This window comes from Ruditapes philippinarum, unplaced genomic scaffold, assembly GCF_026571515.1.
Source record: "Ruditapes philippinarum isolate M1 unplaced genomic scaffold, ASM2657151v2 ctg5120_1_1_1_1, whole genome shotgun sequence".
Classification (NCBI taxonomy): Eukaryota; Metazoa; Mollusca; class Bivalvia; order Venerida; family Veneridae; genus Ruditapes; species Ruditapes philippinarum.
This window is the reverse complement of record NW_026859592.1, coordinates 120,334-139,974: the sequence shown is the minus strand read 5'-3', so window position 1 is coordinate 139,974 and position 19,641 is coordinate 120,334. Positions and strand designations below refer to the sequence as shown.

The 19,641-nt window shown below is 34.6% G+C and overlaps 2 protein-coding genes across 2 annotated transcripts in view; both read left to right on the top strand.

The window, feature by feature from the left end:
- Positions 1-17,886, top strand: part of LOC132757191 (serine/arginine repetitive matrix protein 2-like) — a 50,913-nt gene extending 33,027 nt beyond the window's left edge. The window contains exons 8-19 of the mRNA XM_060748396.1: positions 787-864; positions 2,990-3,086; positions 4,759-4,908; positions 5,381-5,483; positions 6,063-6,207; positions 6,812-6,996; positions 7,515-7,657; positions 8,000-8,192; positions 8,741-8,856; positions 9,095-9,280; positions 9,656-9,808; positions 11,813-17,886. Coding sequence (XP_060604379.1) covers positions 787-864; positions 2,990-3,086; positions 4,759-4,908; positions 5,381-5,483; positions 6,063-6,207; positions 6,812-6,996; positions 7,515-7,657; positions 8,000-8,192; positions 8,741-8,856; positions 9,095-9,280; positions 9,656-9,808; positions 11,813-17,886 — 7,623 coding nt within the window. The remainder of the gene's footprint in view (positions 1-786; positions 865-2,989; positions 3,087-4,758; positions 4,909-5,380; positions 5,484-6,062; positions 6,208-6,811; positions 6,997-7,514; positions 7,658-7,999; positions 8,193-8,740; positions 8,857-9,094; positions 9,281-9,655; positions 9,809-11,812) is intronic.
- LOC132757190 (uncharacterized) lies at positions 17,887-19,070 on the top strand (the record flags this gene model as incomplete). The annotated part of the gene is made up of 1 exon (XM_060748395.1): positions 17,887-19,070. A coding segment is annotated over one exon (408 nt), but the record flags the coding sequence as incomplete, so codon positions are not given.
- Between the last annotated feature and the right edge of the window lie 571 nt (positions 19,071-19,641).

Sequence of the window (19,641 nt, the reverse complement as noted above, 5' to 3'; positions counted from 1 at the left end):
ACATAGAAATTTAAAAAAAATCCTGTCATTGAAAAAGTACAAGAACCTTACAGAACAGATTGACTTTAAAAATGTTGTCTTTATTAGCTAAAGCTGCTGGTTTCATTGTGTTTTGTGGATAATATGTTAAACACAGTCTGGAAGTATATTACTTAAGTTTTTATTTTTTCTTGTAAATTGTCTTATGTAATGTCTTGCAGACATATACTGTGAGCCTTCAGGCTAAAAGCATTCCATTCATAGAAAAGAACATTCACAATATAGTGTCAGTTTCATAATGCATTGTCATTTTCAATAATGAAATTCATTATTCAATGTCTGTTTCACTTATTTATTTACAACACAGGTGACTATATGTAGGCCTTCCCTCGGTCTGACCACACATTGAATATAAATACAGTAAATAGAATGCAGGTGGAATTAAAGACTTCATTCTTTTACAAAAGGATAATAAGCCGTTTCTCTATGTATTATTTTAAAAGAAAATAACAAAATTAATGGATGCCCAACTCCATTTAAGTGGCATATCAGGGCTATGTGCTTCAGTCTTAAAAAGAAAGAAACCACATAAAATGTCGATTAAAGTTTTACGGAGAAATGAGGTCAAAGAAAATACCCATAAACCCCAAATGCATGTACATCAATCTGTCCAAATTACTAGATTAGGTTTAGGTAAAAGATTGATTTTGTACACATTACAATAAAATGGAACAGTCTGCTTGAAGTGGGACAATAAATTTTTATGTTCATTAAATATATGATAACTATAATATTTGTATATTTTAGGTGGGTGATATAATATCTGTGATAGATATGCCACCAACTGAGGATACAATATGGTGGCGTGGAAAACGAGGATTTGAGGTAGGCTTTTATATTAGTCTCATTTTTTATGGACAAATGGAAAATGGGTGAACCTATTGCCATAATTTAATCTTATATTCTCCACCCTGGATACCTAATATTGTTTTGCTCTTTCCATTTTTTTTTGTAAGCAAAGTTAGCAGAAATTCTTTACTTGTTAACTTATTTGTTTGCTATAGATTTGTATGATGTTTTGATTAAGTATAACTTATTTGTTTGCTATAGATTGTATGATGTTTTGATTAATCCTTAATTTTTTGAGCTTGTCTCGAAACATAAACAAATGAGTGAATCACTTGATATTTACGTGATCAAAGACTTACTGTAAAAATTGCCTGGTACTTATACATATTATGATTAATTACTTTATACTAGAAGTTTGCTTACTATTCCCATTTACGCCACTTGCCCCTCACCGCTGTGGATTCGAATCCAGACAGGGACTTTGGATTCTTTCATGTGAGTAAGCTATCCAGCTAGTGTACGGAACGTCGGTGGTTCTACTGAGGTACCCGTTCGTGCCTGAAATAATGCACAGAAGGGCATCTGAGGTCTTCCTCCACCAGTAAAGCTGGAACGTCGCGATATGACCTATACTATGTCGATGTGACGTAAAACCCAAAACAAACAAACAAAAAATTCCCATTTACAATAAACTTCAAACAATAACATTAAATACATGTTTTGAGAAAGGTCAATATTTTTCTGTTGTCGTGAAACAGGAAATTATACAGAGATCTTTGTATCAGGAGAATATCTTATAATAGCTTAATTACGAACATTCTCATACAGTCTACTTATATAGAAACACTCCCTTGTCTGTATGCATTGAAATTTGATTATAAAAAAGACTTACTTGTACCTGATTTCATAGAAATAGCATTAGACACTTTTCATTCAGACTTGTTCATGTGCATGAATATTTTATAAATTTAAAGTGTCCTTTTCCCCATTTCTGAAAGACATTGCTTCCTGTGAATTATCCTGATATAGAAAGGTAGATAGACTCAGGGGTTCTTTAGAAGTAGCTACATAAGTATTTGTCTTGTTACTTTAACTCTATAAGTGAAACTTTTCACAGTGATATTTTATTGTAGCTATTAAACATGGAAATATATGGAGATAATATTGTCTCTTGAAGAATGGGGCCTGATTTCTTACCAGAGTTTGACATTAAATACAAATTATATCTCACAGAATTCCAATAATCCTGGAAACTTCCTGACAATTGTCTTAAATACTTTTTGTATAAAATAGCTACAGAGTGACAAGTAAAGAGGGAATTAAGAGACCTAGCTTTAACATTTACATCAGATAGTCATTTTATATAATTCAATGGGTTTTTTATGTAGAAAATATAAGAAAAGCTTTTAGATTATAACATGATTTCTTTGTCTTTGATAAAACATATGTGTTAAAAAATGTACACAGGGTGGTACAAAAAAATAAATTACTTTTAACAAAGAGTTCATAAATCTTAGTATTGATCTGTATATTTATTATATATTCACTGAATTCACTGTTGTTGTTTTTTCTGTGCTTTTTATTTATATTTAATGTTAATGAGATAGAAAAGACATTTTTTATGAACTCTGAAAAAAACTGAGTTTTTTTTAATGTTTTTCACTTAGCCTTGAAGTTCATTTTTTATTATATTTGTGTATAGTTTACCTGGGATAGCTTTTTCAGGTGGTTGATAGGGTCAAAGTCACGGAGGCTAAAATTTTTTATTTCTTTAATTGACCATTGTTGTTAATATTTGGCATTTTGATGACTTTCTTGAATATGCGCTTGAATTTTATAAAAAGGGAAAATTTCCTTAAGTATACAAAGCCATAATTGTATGTCAGTGACCAAGACCCATAATGCTAGGATAGGCTTAACCTTTTACTACTAAATTATTTACATTTGAGAAGTAATAAAACTCCTGTTATATCTTTTATAATACTATCAAGCACTGAGAATAGTCTCTCAATGTTTTTTGTTGTTGTTGTTTTTTGCTGTATTAAAACAGTTTCCGGGAGAATGTATCATTATCAGAGATTTCATTGTCTTTACCTGTAGCCAGTTATGTTGTATTATATTTGTAAGAAGTTATATACAAGCTTATAATTATTATTTGCAGGTTGGTTTCTTTCCATATGAATGTGTTGAAGTGATAGACAACAAGGTTCCCCATGCTGTAGTTAGTGGTATACCAGAAACACCACAGAATAGGGCATGTAAGTGTAAATTACTAGTTTATTACAATACTCTGGTTGAACGATAAGCTTAACAATTAACATGATGGAATAGAAAGTAATTAGGGTTTACCACCAGTATAGAACCAGGCCAGTCATTATATATGTGCAGTCTGACTTGGCTCTATACTGTTGGTATATTAATTGAATTCATTAAACTTTAGATTCAAAGCAGGGCTAATTTATTACACTTATTCAGCAGTTTAACCCATTACTTCATGAACATTTTGTGAAAAATGGCTGTTTTCATTGAAAAGTCTCCCGTTACAAGTTCAAATTGCTATAAAACTATAAAAACTGCTTCAATACTAATCAAACTTGGCACAAATGTTGACTGGACCATTGCCTTTGCAACAACATGCTCAGGCTTAAATTTCCTGTTACCATGGCAATGAGGGGACATTTCAAAATTGCTAAAAATCAGTATTTGGCGTTGAATTTTTCCATCAAAATTGATTTCAAAGTGCTGCAACTTCTCAATGGATTGAGATAGAGTCAAATGCTTTTCAGCGTTGGTTACACGTTACCTTATGATCGATCTGGGGACATTTTTAGCCTCTCACAAGTCCAAAATTTTCTTGGCGATGAGGGGGACTAGCGCCCCCCTTCAAACCTCCCCTTCTGGCAACCCCCTGATGTATCTTTCGGTTTTGGTCACTTTTTTAAACAACATTTCTCAAACCAAAACAAGTGTTGGGGGCCTAAATAAGGCATTTTTTCACCGTTTGAGACAACAAAAAAGGTGGGGGTGAAAAAAGGCGTTAAAAGGCGTGTATATAGTGTAAGGGGTTAAGTGTTCACTGATATTGAATCAGTATCTTGTGTATGTTGAACACTATTGTTTTTACTTCGCCTTCATGTACTGCTGTACGAAAATTCAAAAAATCCAAAAATTTCAACAAGCTTAGCTAGGGTTACTCTGTTTGTTCATTGATGAAAACCTATTTATATAAATGACTGTTTATGAAGAAAATGTTTCATGTTGATGTGTTTAGAGACAGTTGTATTTCTCTTACTGCCAGGAAGTACTTAAAACTGACTGTATTTGTTATATATGATTATGGTAAAGGCAATAGAGCAATAAACATTGTGGTAATACCATTGTCTAGACAAGAACAGACTGGGAATTACAGTGTATGCAAAACAATAATTAACCTAATGGGACCATTTCTGACTAAATTATCCTAGTTATAGATGTGTAGCAGATATTTGTTTATTTCTGTGACAGATCAAAGTATATTTGTGATGTAAGTGATCATTTAATGCAATATTTGATAGAAATGCCATACAATCAGATCTATGTTGCGGCCACTTTAGAAATGACTTCTTCTCAAAATTAGATAATCATGGACAATCTCATGGTATAGACCCTGGGGTCTAACCCATTAGTATACTATTATGTCATAGATATGAATTGTAATGAATATATACCCATGGTCTATTCCAGGACATGTTACCTATAAAATTTCACAGTTCAGAAATGTTTCTTCCTACTTTATAGACTAGAGAAAATTTAGCAGTGTCCACATTATTTCTTCATTGTTGATGATAACTTGTATAATGTATATAACTATTATGTTACTGTTTTGAAATATCTTATTTTGTATTGTTTATCTTCTTTTTTAAAAGAAACTAAAACATTATTTTATTACAGTATTGAAGAAGCATGGGAAGTTTATATCATTTCTCCGATTGTTCTTTAACACTCGTCCAGCACGTATACAACTGAAGCAGTCTGGTATTGTGCGGGAGCGAGTATTTGGGTGTGATCTGGGAGAACATTTACTCAACTCCGGTCATGATGGTAAGTAATCTATCTCTGTTGATGTTTTTATATGTTTTAATCCTGGGACCCTGAAATAAACAGCATTTACTATCAAGTTAGACCCTTGCCTTCCAGCGTATTCATCTAGTCTGATAGGACCTTATACTGTTTGGTGACTAAGTTCCATCTTGATATAATAATAAATAGTTCTTGGAATTGAAGCTGGAAAAGTTCATTTTAAAAACTCATTAGGAGAAGAGTTAGAAACAGAAATAATGGGTGTGTTTTCAATTCATTTATAAATATGTCATATACCATTGTATAATATGTCTATATATTTCATAGTTATATACATATATGTAATTTGGACTTTGCTTAATCTGCCAATATATTACTTACTTGTTTAATTAATAAAAACTTCCTTGTATAGTAATATCTAGTGTTTTAAAGGAGTGTGTATTTGATAGATATTTATTTATGAGAATGACATGTGTATATTGATGTATTTCAGTACCATTGGTGTTGAAGAGCTGTGCTGATGTTATAGAGAGTCAGGGTCTAGTAGACGGTATATACCGGTTGTCTGGTATCACCTCAAACATACAGAAACTCAGGTATACAATAGTATAACCAGCTTGTTAACATTCACTTTATAGAAAAAGGCTATTTTTTGTGAAGAAATCAGATATTGAAACCTAAATATATTTTTGCTTCACTGTTCACAAAATAGGCAAACCTATTGTACTCCACCTGGCGTATTTGTCGCTTTATGGTTTCATATGAAGTCTTAATCTACCTGTGAAGCATTAAAGCATTTTTGAATAAACAGTTGAATAACATATTTATTGGTTTATACAGAATTTATTTTAGTTTATGCAGGAAGCTATAAGCTTATAGACACACTTTCGAATCGGTTCCTGGAACCAACCAGTACTGAGCAATGAGTGTAAAGTTTCTTGCTCAAGGAAACAATGACTTGCCCCTGACGGGGTTTAAACCCATGTGGCTAGCAATCATGAGATTACTAGACTGATGCGTTAACCACTTGGCCATGCCGCCACTTAAACATATTTATTATCAAAATGTTTATGTTGGAAATATTATGGGGAAAAGAAGAATTATTTTGCTAAAAGTTGTCTTTACCCATTTTCTTTTAAATCATGCTCTATAGTAAGATCCATGTTGTTTTACAGACTTGCATTTGATGAAGATCGTGTACCAGACCTGACATCAGAAGAATATTTACAAGATGTTCACAGTATTTCCTCTCTACTCAAGATGTACTTCAGAGAATTACCTAACCCTTTACTTACATATCAATTGTATGATAAATTTGCTGTAAGTCATTCATTCTGTTTCTTGTAAAATTACGTATTAAAAAAGGAAAAACTTAATAAAAAATATGTGAAATTATTGATGACGAGTTAACAATTAACTGAAAGTTTGACAGTAATACCTGTCTGATGAACTATGAATTCGAAAAAATGAGTTTCTTTTCTGCATTTCTTAAATGTTCTATGGTCATAGAAATGTTTTGAGGAGATACATCAAGAAAGATAACCCCTCAGTTTGTTAAAAGCATCATTCCATTTAGGAAACTTGGATTATGTTTCTTGGATGAAACTTACAGCTTACTATAAGCTTTAAACTTAGTATGAGTTGTTTAGATCAGAATATTATTCATTTCCCACATTTTGTTACAATGTTAGATTGATATAACTATTATTATAACTTAGCATTAACCTGCTGGAATCCTAAGTGATTAACCTCTGACCAGGTTCTAAACTGTAAGAAGCTTAATTTTAATATATTGTTTATGATCTCCCTTAAAATTCTAATGGACTAAATCAAAGTTGGGCAAGCCCATTACACAAAATCAGCAGGTTATGGGATAATGTATTATTGGTTGCTATATAATAATGGATGTTGTATTTTTATTTAGAATGCAGTAAAAGATGAGGAGAACAAATTGTTACGTATCCACGATGTTGTACAACAGTTACCTCCCCCACATTATCGTACCACCGAATATTTGATGCGGCACTTGGCTCGCGTTGCAGCACATGGGCATGAGACTGGCATGCATTCAAAAAATCTTGCTATCGTCTGGGCACCAAATTTATTAAGGTTTGATATTTGTTTAAGCTATGTTTTGAAATGTAAGTACATCAGAAAAACAAAACAAAAAAAAAAACCCAATTTATTTTACAATCAATAGTTCAAATCACTTGCCCCTTATGTTGTGGGGTAGAATCCCACCAGGGACCTTGGATTTTTCATGTGAGAAAGCTGTACAGCTTGCTTACAGACAGTTAGTTGTTCTAATCAGACCCTCTTGTTTGCCTGTAATAATGCACCAAAGGGTGAGATCTTCTTCACAAGTAAAGCTGGAAAGTTACTGTAAGACCTTTACAGTGTTGATGTGACATAAGACCTATCAAAACAAACACTAATGTAAATAACCATTATATTAGGCTTTAGTTGCAAATAGTTCCACATGCATATGTACAATATTATAGGGATATACATTAAAGAAAAAAATTAATGCTTATGATCTTCTCTTTAAATAGAAAATTCTTACATATTTAATCAGATTAATAGTTTGATAATGAAGTAGACTTGCTATTTTGTCCTGTATATTTTAGATCGAAGGAGTTAGAGACGGGGGGAGGGGCGGCTGCACTACAGGGTGTGGGTATACAGGCAGTGGTGACAGAGTTCCTCATTCTTTATGCTGAGATCATCTTCAGTGATAAAATGCCCTCATATTCCTCACCAGAACTTAAAAGTATGTACTTTGCTAAATAATAACCCTAATTATTTCATTATTTTCATGAAAGAATATGTTTTCTTGATCAAGAGATAATTTTTAAAAAGAAAAAAAATTAAATATTGTAAATCATAGATTTGTATGATGAAAAATAAGTTAATAAAGAGATCACAACTGTAATTCTCAGATTTGTGTTTTCATTAGAAAGTTTAGAAAACCAAATAAATGTGGTCCAATTAAGTTGTACAATGTTGAAAATTATGTCCCTTATGTAATATATAATGTATGTTAATGCGGAATAGCTTACTAGAGTGGTACCGTTTAAGTAAAGACATTTACATGTTGTTTTTATATCTGCAGAAACTCATAAAAAGCCGAGACCTAAATCTTTAGCTATCTCGACGCCAACAAGACTGCTATCTTTAGAGGAAGCTAGAGAGAGGGCACTGTTAGGTAGTTTTGTGAAACCTGACCAACGGTACATAGATGTTGGTGGTGGACCATCCAATCTTCCATCTAAATATCACACTGTTTTAGATCTACCTGGATACAAGTAAGTTACAAGTCTTACATGAAAAATTTGTAGGAGATTAATAGGTAACAAGTATCACCATCCAGAAATCAAGTAATAGTAATTTGACAAGCATAAATTTAACTCCCATCCTTACATGAAAATGAAATCAGATTTGTAATTTTAAAGCAATCTTCATAAATTTTATTTTCAACAGCTTTCAAAACGTAAAGATATTAAAGCACTTGAAAACATTTTAAGAGTAGGTGCCACTATGTACTGGTTTGACAAGTTGTTTACAAAATATGTGATATTTATATATTATTAAGTAACAGATAACAAAAGATAAGGCTAATGTTTCCTTTTTGGGCACTTGATTTAAGATTTGCATGCAACTTCATATCCTCAATAACCCTCTGAAGGTATTCACTTGAAACTTCACATCTGTACTTAAAATCACATTTGTAGGTCACTATCCAAGACCCGTAACAATTACGTTGCTATTGACTGAATTAAACCTCATTGCGAAGTGTTTGACAGGAAACATTTGTTCGTAGAATAATTTGTAAACAATATCATCTTTCTTGTAGGAAAAAGGGTGCAAAGGAGGTAAAGGGAAAGAAATCTCCTGGAGGAATCAAATCTCTGTTTACAAAGTCAAGATCTGGTAGTATACGACAGAAGGGACGTAAACCAAGTCTACAGGGTAAATTATTGTGCTTTACATGTCATACATTCAAGTTTTGTTAATTCATTGATTTTAATTTTGAACTTGCAATTGATTTGAAATTTGGAAAAAAATTTATTGATTTAGTTGGCGAATTGATAAATGTTTTTGTGATAGTGGTGCTTAATAAGTTGTTAAAACTTTTATACTTGCCTTTATTACTTCTGGTGTAGTATAGACTGTTCCTTTATCCAATTTTTTTCTGCCATTATTATAGACACCCTTACGTTTGATGCTGGTGAGAGGAAGGCGATCACAGAGGAGGATGTACAACACTGGAAACGTAGGCGTATACGCAGCGCCAAAAGTGCCGAGTCATTGCTCTCGCTCCCAATCACAAGTCGTCTTGGCAGCCCTCTCTCGGAAAGTCTAGATCCCAACAGGCTCATGCATATACTTGCTGGTAAATTATTTAGATGTAACCTTACTCTTATTTTTTCAAATGATTATGGCAGCTGATTTCAATCACTGGTCTGTTTATCGGTATGTGTTGCAAATAGTAATTTATTTTTTTTCATGTAAGGAAATCATCAAGTATGCTAAAGGAAAGTAAAAAGTTTATAATGTGTTGTTCTTCACTCCAAACTTCTTAATTTATGGTAAAATCTAACAAGATTGTAGTCTTGGTGGAGAAAAATAAGACCAGCAATTTCTAATATGAATTTATTTATGACTGAAATCTATAATTAGCATGACAAACTTGAAGTTGTAAATGAATATATGATGTTTGAGTATTGTGGTAAAAATTTATGTATTCAACATATGTATGTTATTACAGATAAGGAGAATGCTAGCCCGAATAAGTACAGATCAATGTCAGTAGAGTCACCACGACCTTTGACCAGCTCACATGAATACTCTATATCATACCCTAGTTTTGTACTCGAGGACGAGGGTAATAGAGAAATGGCCATTGATGTGAACCCTAACGGTGAGTTGTGTATGAATTACATTAACAAAAACTTTTGTAATTTATTGAAATCTTTATATGCAAGAAAAGTATCCATTTTCTGTAATGTTTACAGACTTTTTTTCTATTTGGATGATCTGTTTATTGATATAAGATTTAAAAAAAATTTAGTTACTTTTGGTATTTAATATTCATTTAGAAAGTAGTGAGAATCTGAAATGCCTTTCAGATATCATACAAAGTATTTTGAATTTGATATTTTCACAAAAATGTTAAAGTGTCTTTTGTTAACACAGGAACATGTTATTTTAAAAATGTTTAGGGGAAGAAATATAGTATTGTAAATATGTAGCATGATAAATTATTGTCCCCCGCCTTTTCGAAGAAAAAAGGGGGATATAGAAATAGGCTCCGTCCGTCTGTCCGTCTGTCTGTCCGTCGGTCCGTCCGTCCGTCTGTCTGTCCGTCACACTTTCGTGTCCGGTCCATAACTTTGTCATTTATGAAAGGAATTTGAAATAACTTGGCACAAATGTTTATTATAATAAGACGATGTGTCATGCGCAACAACCAGACCCTACCTCCAGGGTCAAGGTCACACTTGCTCATTCAAGGTTAAAATTGCCTATTTGAGGGTATATGTCGTGTCCGGTCCATAACTTTCTTATCTATGAAGGGATTTTGTAAATACTTGCCATAATTGTTCACAATAATCAGACGATGTGTCATGCGCAAAAACCAGTCACCTACCTTCAAGGTCAAGGTCACACTTGGAGGTCAAATATTAACATAGTCTGTTACAGGGTATATTTCGTGTCCGGTCCATAACTTTCTTATCTATGAAGGGATTTTGTAAATACTTGCCATAATTGTTCACAATTATCAGACGATGTGTCGTGCGGAAAAAGCAGTCACCTACCTTCAAGGTCAAGGTCACACTTGGAGGTCAAATATTAAAATATTCTGTTACAGGGTATATTTCGTGTCCGGTCCATAACTTTCTTATCTATGAAGGGTTTTTGTAAATACTTGCCATAATTGTTCATAATAATCAGACGATGTGTCATGAGCAAAAACCAGTTGCCTACCTTCAACGTCAAGGTCACACTTGGAGGTCAAATATTAACATAGTCTGTTACAGGGTATATTTCGTGTCCGGTCCATAACTTTGTCATTTATCAAAGGTATTTGAGATAACTTGGCACAAATGTTTGTTATAATAAGACGATGTGTCATGCGCAACAACCAGACCCGTACCTTCAGGGTCAAGGTCGTACTTGTTCATTCAAGGTCAACATTGTCTATTTGAGGGTATATGTCGTGTCCAGTCCATAACTTTCTTATCTATGAAGGACTTTTGTAAATACTTGCCATAATTGTTAACAATAATCAGATGATGTGTCATGCGCAAAAACCAGTCACCTACCTCCAAGGTCAAGGTCACACTTGGAGGTCAAATACTTACATAGTCTGTTACATGGTATATTTTGTGTCAGGTCTATAATTTTTTCATAGATCAAAGGATTGTGAAAATACTTCGCACAAATAGTCACTATAATAAGAGGATGTGTCATGCGCAACACCTGCATCCCTACCTCCAAGGTCAAGGTCACACTTAGAGGTCAAAAATTAACATAGTCTGTTATAGGGTATATTTTGTGTTGAATCTAGAACTTCTTCATAGTTCAAGGGATTTTGAAATAACTTGGCACAAATAGTCACAATAATAATCATGCACAACACCTGCTCCCCTACCTCCAAGGTCAAGTTCACACTTAGAGGTCAAAGCTTAACATGATAGATTTTTAAATTCCGTGTTTCATTTTATTTTTTTAACAAATTTATTGTTACATTTGCAGATCTAGCATTGATCATAATTTTGGACTGAATGTCCTGAGGTCCATACCTCAATCTTTTGAAATAGCACAATTTTATGCTTCATATAAAACTCCCGGGGCGGGGGACGTTGGTAACTCTGTTACAAATTCTTGTTTTATTTTAAATCATTAAATGTTTTTTTTTCAGATATAGAAATTCATTTACATGAGGCTGGTAAAGGTGATAAAGAATCTTCTGACAGTCCTGATGGTGTTCAGAGAAAACAATCCTTTATACGAAATGATCAGAAACGTAAAGTCATTTGTCACCGAAGAACACCATCTGCTCCTACTACTCCACGACACGAGGGTCGGGAACATGGGAGCAGTTGTAGGGATGTTGATGAAGTTCTTCAGCAGTATCCAGATAAATCATTATCTCAACCTACGTTAGAAGTGACCTTGACATCAAAACCCCCAAAAGGGTCTTCGGGAAAAATACTGAGACAGGACTCAGAAAATGAAAGATTTTTGGTTAATAGTTTGTCATCGGAAAGTGCTAATGAAATGAGTAGAAGTGGTGAGGATAATGGGCCTGAGAAAAGGAAAGGGTCGAAAACGCCACCAAAAGATAGAAAGAAATTAAAAGATGGGAAGGAAAAAAGTCCTTCAATTGAAAGGAGTAGTGGTAGTTTTAAAGGAAGGAGTAGATGTGGAAGTGAGAAGGAAAATATTCCTTGTGATTCACATGAAAAACGGACTGATTTAATAGAACAACTTCCTGAAAGTCCAGGAAGCAGACGGAAACGTTGGAGTAAATCAAAAAGTGAAGAGCCAACAAATCCGCCCTCAAATACACAAGTTTCTCTGCTGTTTAAATCACCGTATTTTTTCTCGCGCTATCATGATTATGCAGAAATCAATGATGATGATTTGGATGATCCTGAATCACATGTTAGTAAAAGTGCAGCGGATAACAGGAAAAGTGCACCTGTAACTTCTGAATGTGCTGTGCAAAATAGTGTACAAAAGAGGTATCCAGTTGAAAGTATTGACAATGTGCATGATAAAGAATCTCTTAGTGATAGAGAAAGTAAAAATGTGCTTGAAACAGATTTTCCTGCCAAAAATTCTTCCAAAAATAATGTTGGATTACATGCAAAAACAAGTGCTTCTAAAGACCAATTGAAACAAAGTCAGTCAAGTGATTTTGCAAGTGAAATTTCAAAACTTGAGCACAATTTACAAAACATTCAGCAAAGTTATTCCAGTTCAAAACCAATGTCGAAATGCATAAGTATTCCGTCGGACATTCAGAAATCCTTGGAAAATATTCATAGTGTAAGTGGCAGCCATTCAGATATAATGTCCTCAATGACAATCAGTGAATTATCAATGTCACAAGACAATATTTATCCTAATAGTGAGGGCAATGGGTTGGATAGGCGAAGACGTAGTACTTCTCTTGATGGTCTCCATGATGAATCTCCACTTAGTCGAACTTTAAGGGAAATAAATGCACAAATTGATCAAGCATTTAAGCAAGAAAAACATAAGACACAGTCTCTACATGATATTCAGTCATCTCAAACACTCTCTGAAAGATCTAATGAAGAATTATCTTCAGAACTTGTCTCCTTTGAGGACGAAATGTTGGTGACTCCAACAGGTCATAGGTCATTTGGAAGTATGAGAGACATGGATGATGATCAAGTTAATCAGAATAAGTTTGTTGACCGTCCTGCTGCTGAGATTCATATTGCAGATGCCCCACAAGTCATTAAGGCTCCAGTGAGATCAACATGTCCTGGAGAACCTACAACAACAACCCCGACTAGACCATCACCTCCAGCTTCCTTAGATATTGTTTCTCCTTCAACTTCCTCTCAACCAATGGTTGGTCTTTTAGAGTCAGATTCTGCTAATAATAAAAAAAATACAAAAGCAGATGACCACAGCCCATACTGGAATGTGCCAACAAAGATGGGAAGCACAATAAGTGAAGAAGATTTTCAGAAAATTCTGATGTCTGACCCTGATTCTCTTAAGCAATTTGAGCAGAGTATGATGTACAGTCCAGTGAGAGCTAGAAGCAAGGGCTTCCCTGATGGAGACAGGTCAGGAAGATCTAGTGTAGCAAGCCCACTTGAAGGTTCAGTACCAAGATCACGGTCTAGTAGATCAAGTTTGACTAGCCCAGATGCTAGCCCAGGCTCAAATCGTGGTGTCGGACTTAATAGGAGTTTTGGTAGTCCTGAAACGAGCCCACTTGCATCACGTCCACCGCGTAACCAGAGTCAAAGCAGCTTGGAAGCCAGTCCTCAGTCAAGACAGAAACACAGTCAGTCTTTGAGCAGCTTGGAGAGTAGTCCACAGTCAAAACAAAGAGGAAAAATGAAAGGCAGTGCAGATGTTAGCCCTACCTCAAGACAGAAATTACCCAAATCTTATGGTAATACTGATGGGAGCCCTCATTTACGGCAGAAGCAGAGCCAGTCTTTAAGTAGTATTGAAGCAAGTCCACCATCCCGCCAAAAACAAAACCAGTCTTTCAGTAGTTCAGATGGCAGTCCACATTCAAGACAGAAGCAAACCCAGTCACTAAGCAATGTGGATGCCAGTCCACCATCCCGACAAAGGCTTAACCAGTCTTTTAGCAGTTCTGAGGGAAGTCCACAGTCAAGACAGAAATTAAGTCAATCTACAAGTAGTTCTGATGCAAGTCCTAGACAGAGACACAACCAGTCATTCAGTAGTGTTGAAAGCAGTCCTAGATCACAACAAAAACACAACCAGTCTTTCAGTAGTTCTGAGGCAAGTCCTCAAACTGGGGCAAGACAAAAAAGTTTTCAATATGGAGGTTCTAGTCCACAAAGAGATAATAAAAAATACAACCAGAGTCCAAGATCGGGAAAGAAAACCTCAGAAAGTCCTCAACATGATAGGCGTTCTTTAATACCTCAATTGAAATTTGAACAGCGTAAAAGTGGTAGTCTGGTCTCAAGTCCTTTATCTCCTGAGCATAAGCAGCCTCGCTGGGAAGACCTTGCAGGTCTTAATGACAGTTTTAATGAAATAGACATGGCTGTTTTTAATGATAATTGGAAAAAATGTCTAGCTCCAACTGGTGATTCAATACGTCTCTCTGGAAATGCTTCTGACTCCACAGAACAGTTGTCTTCCCATACAGAACCTGAAGTAAGTACAGGCACTGATACTGTTGTGATAGAGAGGCCTTCCATAACTCGTAAAGGAACCTCTAATCTAACGCAAGCAAATGTTGAAAAAGCATCTGCAAAGTCTAAGAAAAAGGAAATAGAGACTTATGATAATGTACCAGAACATGAACCTCTGGTGTTTCAGCATAAATCTTCAAGAAACGAAGATCGCAAAATAACAACAGAACGACCAACTATTCTTAGAAGTCAGACTATGCCTGCTGCATCATCCTTGCCTCAATCACCGGTATCTGCTGTGACCTCACCTGGAGGCTTCCTGGAACATTCCAGTAGTTTTGAATCCAGTTCTTCCATATCAAGTCTGTACCATGGGTCTTCTTATGAATCAGCAACAGGTATTGGTGCCTCAGCTGGTGTTACAACAGATAGATCTGGAGCATTAAGAAAGTCTAACACGACCCCTGTTCTCACTAGACAGACATCATTTGATTCCTCTTACAAGACATCTGTTCGGGTTACTAGTCTTGGTTCATCATTTGAGGAATCTGATGCAGAGTGCAGGTCAAGTAGAGCAAATTTTATACCCCAAGGTCAAGGATCACATGTAATTAGATCTTCAAATGATAGGAGCCTATCAGATTTGAGAAATTACAGTGGAAGGTCTTCCCATCAAAGCAGCCAATCATCTGTGCTAATGAGGTCAGAAAGCAGCCAATCAGCTGATTTTCCATTTCACGAAATAAGCCAATCAAATGGTGAGCTTAATAGTAGCCAATCTAGTATAGGAACACTGCTACCACAAATGTTGGAAGAGATGGATGTTAATGAGAGTTGTTTAGGACTAGCATCACATCAGAACATGTCCAATGAAATGAAAGAAATGATGCAAGAACAAATGAAAGAACATGCAGGGGTTTTGTCTCCATTAGATGAAGTAATGGCACCATTTCCAAATATCACGTCTCCTCACATGCAACAAAGGTCTTTCTTTGACACTAATCCTTTATCTGGTTTTGATATGGAGTCATCTATTGAAGTTCCTTCAGATGTTGGCTTAGTGAACTTACCAGAGATACATTTGCAGATAATTTCTGATGGTCCTGTTGTAATAGCTACTCCAATGGTACTCTCCCAACTTACACCAGACCCACCACAAGTCCATCAACCAATTGATAACACTGAGGAAGAATTCCAAAATGCTGTTAATGATGATTTGGAACGTAACATGGCTAACTTACATAATTACCAGCCACAACATGTGAGCGTATGTGAACCAGCTATAAGAATACATGAGCCAGGTCCAAGAATGCCAAATGAAAGCTTTGTTAATGTGGCTGGTTCCCGTATTCCAGAACATTCTCCTGGTTTGGAACACTTGGTAGCAATAGCAGCTGACTCTGTACAAGTTATGGATACTCCTCCACCAGTCATGCAGGATTCCATGTCCTCATCAACATCCTCTCAGGTAGATTTGATGAGTACTAGTTTCACTTATCCTCAGAATTTTGATTCCTGGCACTATTACAGTCCAATGGTGAACAGTTTAAGTTTACCAGGAGATCTGGCCCCACCGCCTTTGGAGATGATTGAAACATGTAAGTCTACACTTGTTTTCTCTAAACCCAAATCAACACATACTAAAACACCAAAGACAAAGCAACCAAAATCTAATGAAATTCTAATCACATGGGAGTATCCAAAAATCCTTGATGAAAAGGGAAACAGTGAAGCTAAGAAAAGAAGTCAGTCAGCAAAATCATCATCAGTTTCTCAAAATAATATGAGTTCAGAGAGAGGTGAGGAAAAACTAGTTCTTGATAATAAACCAAGCTATAAAAAGTCAAGTGCTATAAATAGACAATCCAAACCAGCTAATACAAAGCTTATAGATTTAGTGGACTCAGACCATGGGGAGAATTCTGCCTCAGAGGATGATGTCTTTGTTGATCCAAGTGAAGTTACACCAGAAACTAGTTTCTATGCAGCAGGGTCAAAGTACTTTCAGAGGAGGGATTTTCTCAGTTATGGACACACTCCAGCTGATCAAGAGAAAAACATTGGAGCAGCAAGAGAAAACAGGGTTTTCAGCTTCGAAATACCAACAAGAAGTTCATTTGATGAAACTCTGATTACTGCAGTTCATCAAAGGAATGCAGAGAACTCTGAAAATGATATGGCAGATTTTCACAGTGATTTAATGGATATTGGACATGAGAATTCAGAAGATATAAGATTCTGTAAAGCTCATAGGTCAAGTAAATTATTAACTTTATGTGAAAAGTTTGAAAAAGAAACTGGGCCTACTTCTCCTTCAGAAGTTGATGAAAGTGGTAAAAAGAAAACGATAACTCCACCTGAGAAGAATATAGTTTCTTCAATAAGACAAATGCATGAATCACTTGAACATGATGGAAAAGAAATTAAAACTGATAATTTCGGGAAGACACAAAAGGGACAAAAGGCTGAGGACAATAACTTTAAATCAGATACTGTTTGCGTAAGTCCAACAGGAAATGCCCCTGCTGGTCAGGGTAAACATGTTACAGATAATGCTGATCCAAATCAGAAGAGTTCAAACATACCCTCTCCTTCAAGATCTATACCCACCTTACAAGGAAAACCACCTTTATGTAGAACCAGCTCCAAGACCAGAACACCAAGTGAATCTTCATTGAATGAAGTAGACAATGCTAAAATACCAGTAAAATCTAATAAGTCTGAAGGTTCGCCAAAATCACGTTATGAAGGGTCACCAAAAGGTCAAAGAGGCTCACTTATATTATCTGAAGATGCTACATCAAACCTTTTACCACACAGTAGTTCACCAAAAGGACACAGATATTCTACTGAAATTTCTCCCAAACTTGCACGAGGTAAAGAAGGACCTCCTGTGTTGCCACGTCATGGAGGTTCTCCTACTGCATCAAGAAGTGATACCGCTTCGAAAATCCCTGTATTTAGACAGAGCAGTTTTACAAAAGACGATTCAAAACCAGATCAGTCTCAAAGAAAAGTCAATAGTTCTCCGAAAATTTTTAAAACTAGTTGGGGCTCAAAAGGATATGAAAGGCTTAAACAACAAAAAGGGGGTCAAAGAAAGTGACACGAGGACAAAACTACTAGTCCAGTAATACAAAAAACTGAAACCACAGGTCAAACTAATGGACAAAAATCTTATGAAAAAAGTGATAAAGATAAAGCTGAAAAGAAAAAGAGACGAGGAAGTATTAAAGAATTAACAAACATTTTTGAAGAAAAAATTGAAAATCTTGGTAAAGGGGCTACCAGTCCCTCACCAACTCAAGTGAAACTACGATCTCGTGTTAGAAGTGTGTCTCCAAATAGTGCTGTGAATAAATCACCAACTTTACCAACGAATGTCCGACATAGTATGGAACTACCAAGCAGAGACTCTGCCCATCATGGTGATGGAACATTTAAAGGTGCAGACCCAAACATTAAACTTAGTTCAGTACGAATAGGCCCTAAACCTTTCTATGGTGCTAAATAAGAATGCATTTAATGTTGTTGTTTTTGTTTACTTAAAAAAGTGTAAAATTAATTGAAATTTTATTGTAGCCTTTCTCTTTTGCATTTATTATGGATTAGTCTTAAACTTAATTAATATTTTAACACAATCATCTAAGAAAAAAGGAGGGGTTTGAGATTTTTAAAACAGCATTTTTCTTTTTTAAAACAATATTTTGATAAGCCAATTTTACATTAAGGTTGTTCCTTTTTAACCTGTCACTTTGTTTTAATGTTAAGTTTCAAATTTCAAGTGGAGTCTTGTGTTCTTAATGAAATTTTGGTATAAGCTAAGGTATGGTTTTTATAACAAAATCTGTATGAATGCATAACTCAACAAAGAAAAATGATAAAATTGAGTTAACACTGATAAATATGTACATTTGTGTATTTATTTTTTATATTTCAGTTAAACTTTAAATATGTACTTCTGTTGTTTTTTTTCTACAGTGTATAAAAACAGTGTATATTTAGTATGTATATAATGAACATATGTATTGTGTCAGTGTTTTTTTTCTAGTCATATAAGACATAATAAATGTTGTGGTCAACTGACTTTAAATTCATATATTCTACATGTATACACTTTGATTTATTCTTAACAATAAATATTCACATAGATATATTATAATATGTTTAAATTCAGTCATATACTCTTCCATTTAACATTTAATCTTACAAAATCTTTACACACATCTTATTTAAATGGACTTGACCGCTTCAAACTTGGAACTGCCTGTTTTTACTGTAAAGGGTTTCGCGACAAAATTTAAATTAATGTCTGGGATTTTGCAGCAGTTTTAATTTTGGGGGCCATCACACAGTTGTACATTCTGGTTTGGTAATCTGTTTGTTTGTAAGTTATAATTTAATTTTGAATCTGGTTTTGTAAGTATTATAATTTTTATCTGGTTAGGTAGTATAATACAGGGTTCTGGCAAATCATTGTTGCTGTTAATGTTCCATCGATAAATATATTGTATACAAATCTATCTCAGTATATCTAATTGTTATAATTATTTTACACAAGTATTTCTGTTTGCATACAAGTTATAAAGAGTAGATCCCTATTTTGGTAGACACTGAACTGCTCACAGGGTGTTGTGTTTTGTTGTTTATTTTTTTCACATGTGAATTAATTAATGCTGTATTCTGGTGAAAATTAATATTAATTTCACACAAATATGATTAGATAAGACTTACTGCCATGAGTGTTAAACAATGTCTTATGTAATTCTTCAATTAAACTTCATTATTTTATGTTTAATTATGTCAAATCTTTTAAAAATACAATCATTTTAGACTTTTTTTAGCCAGAAACCATTTTGGT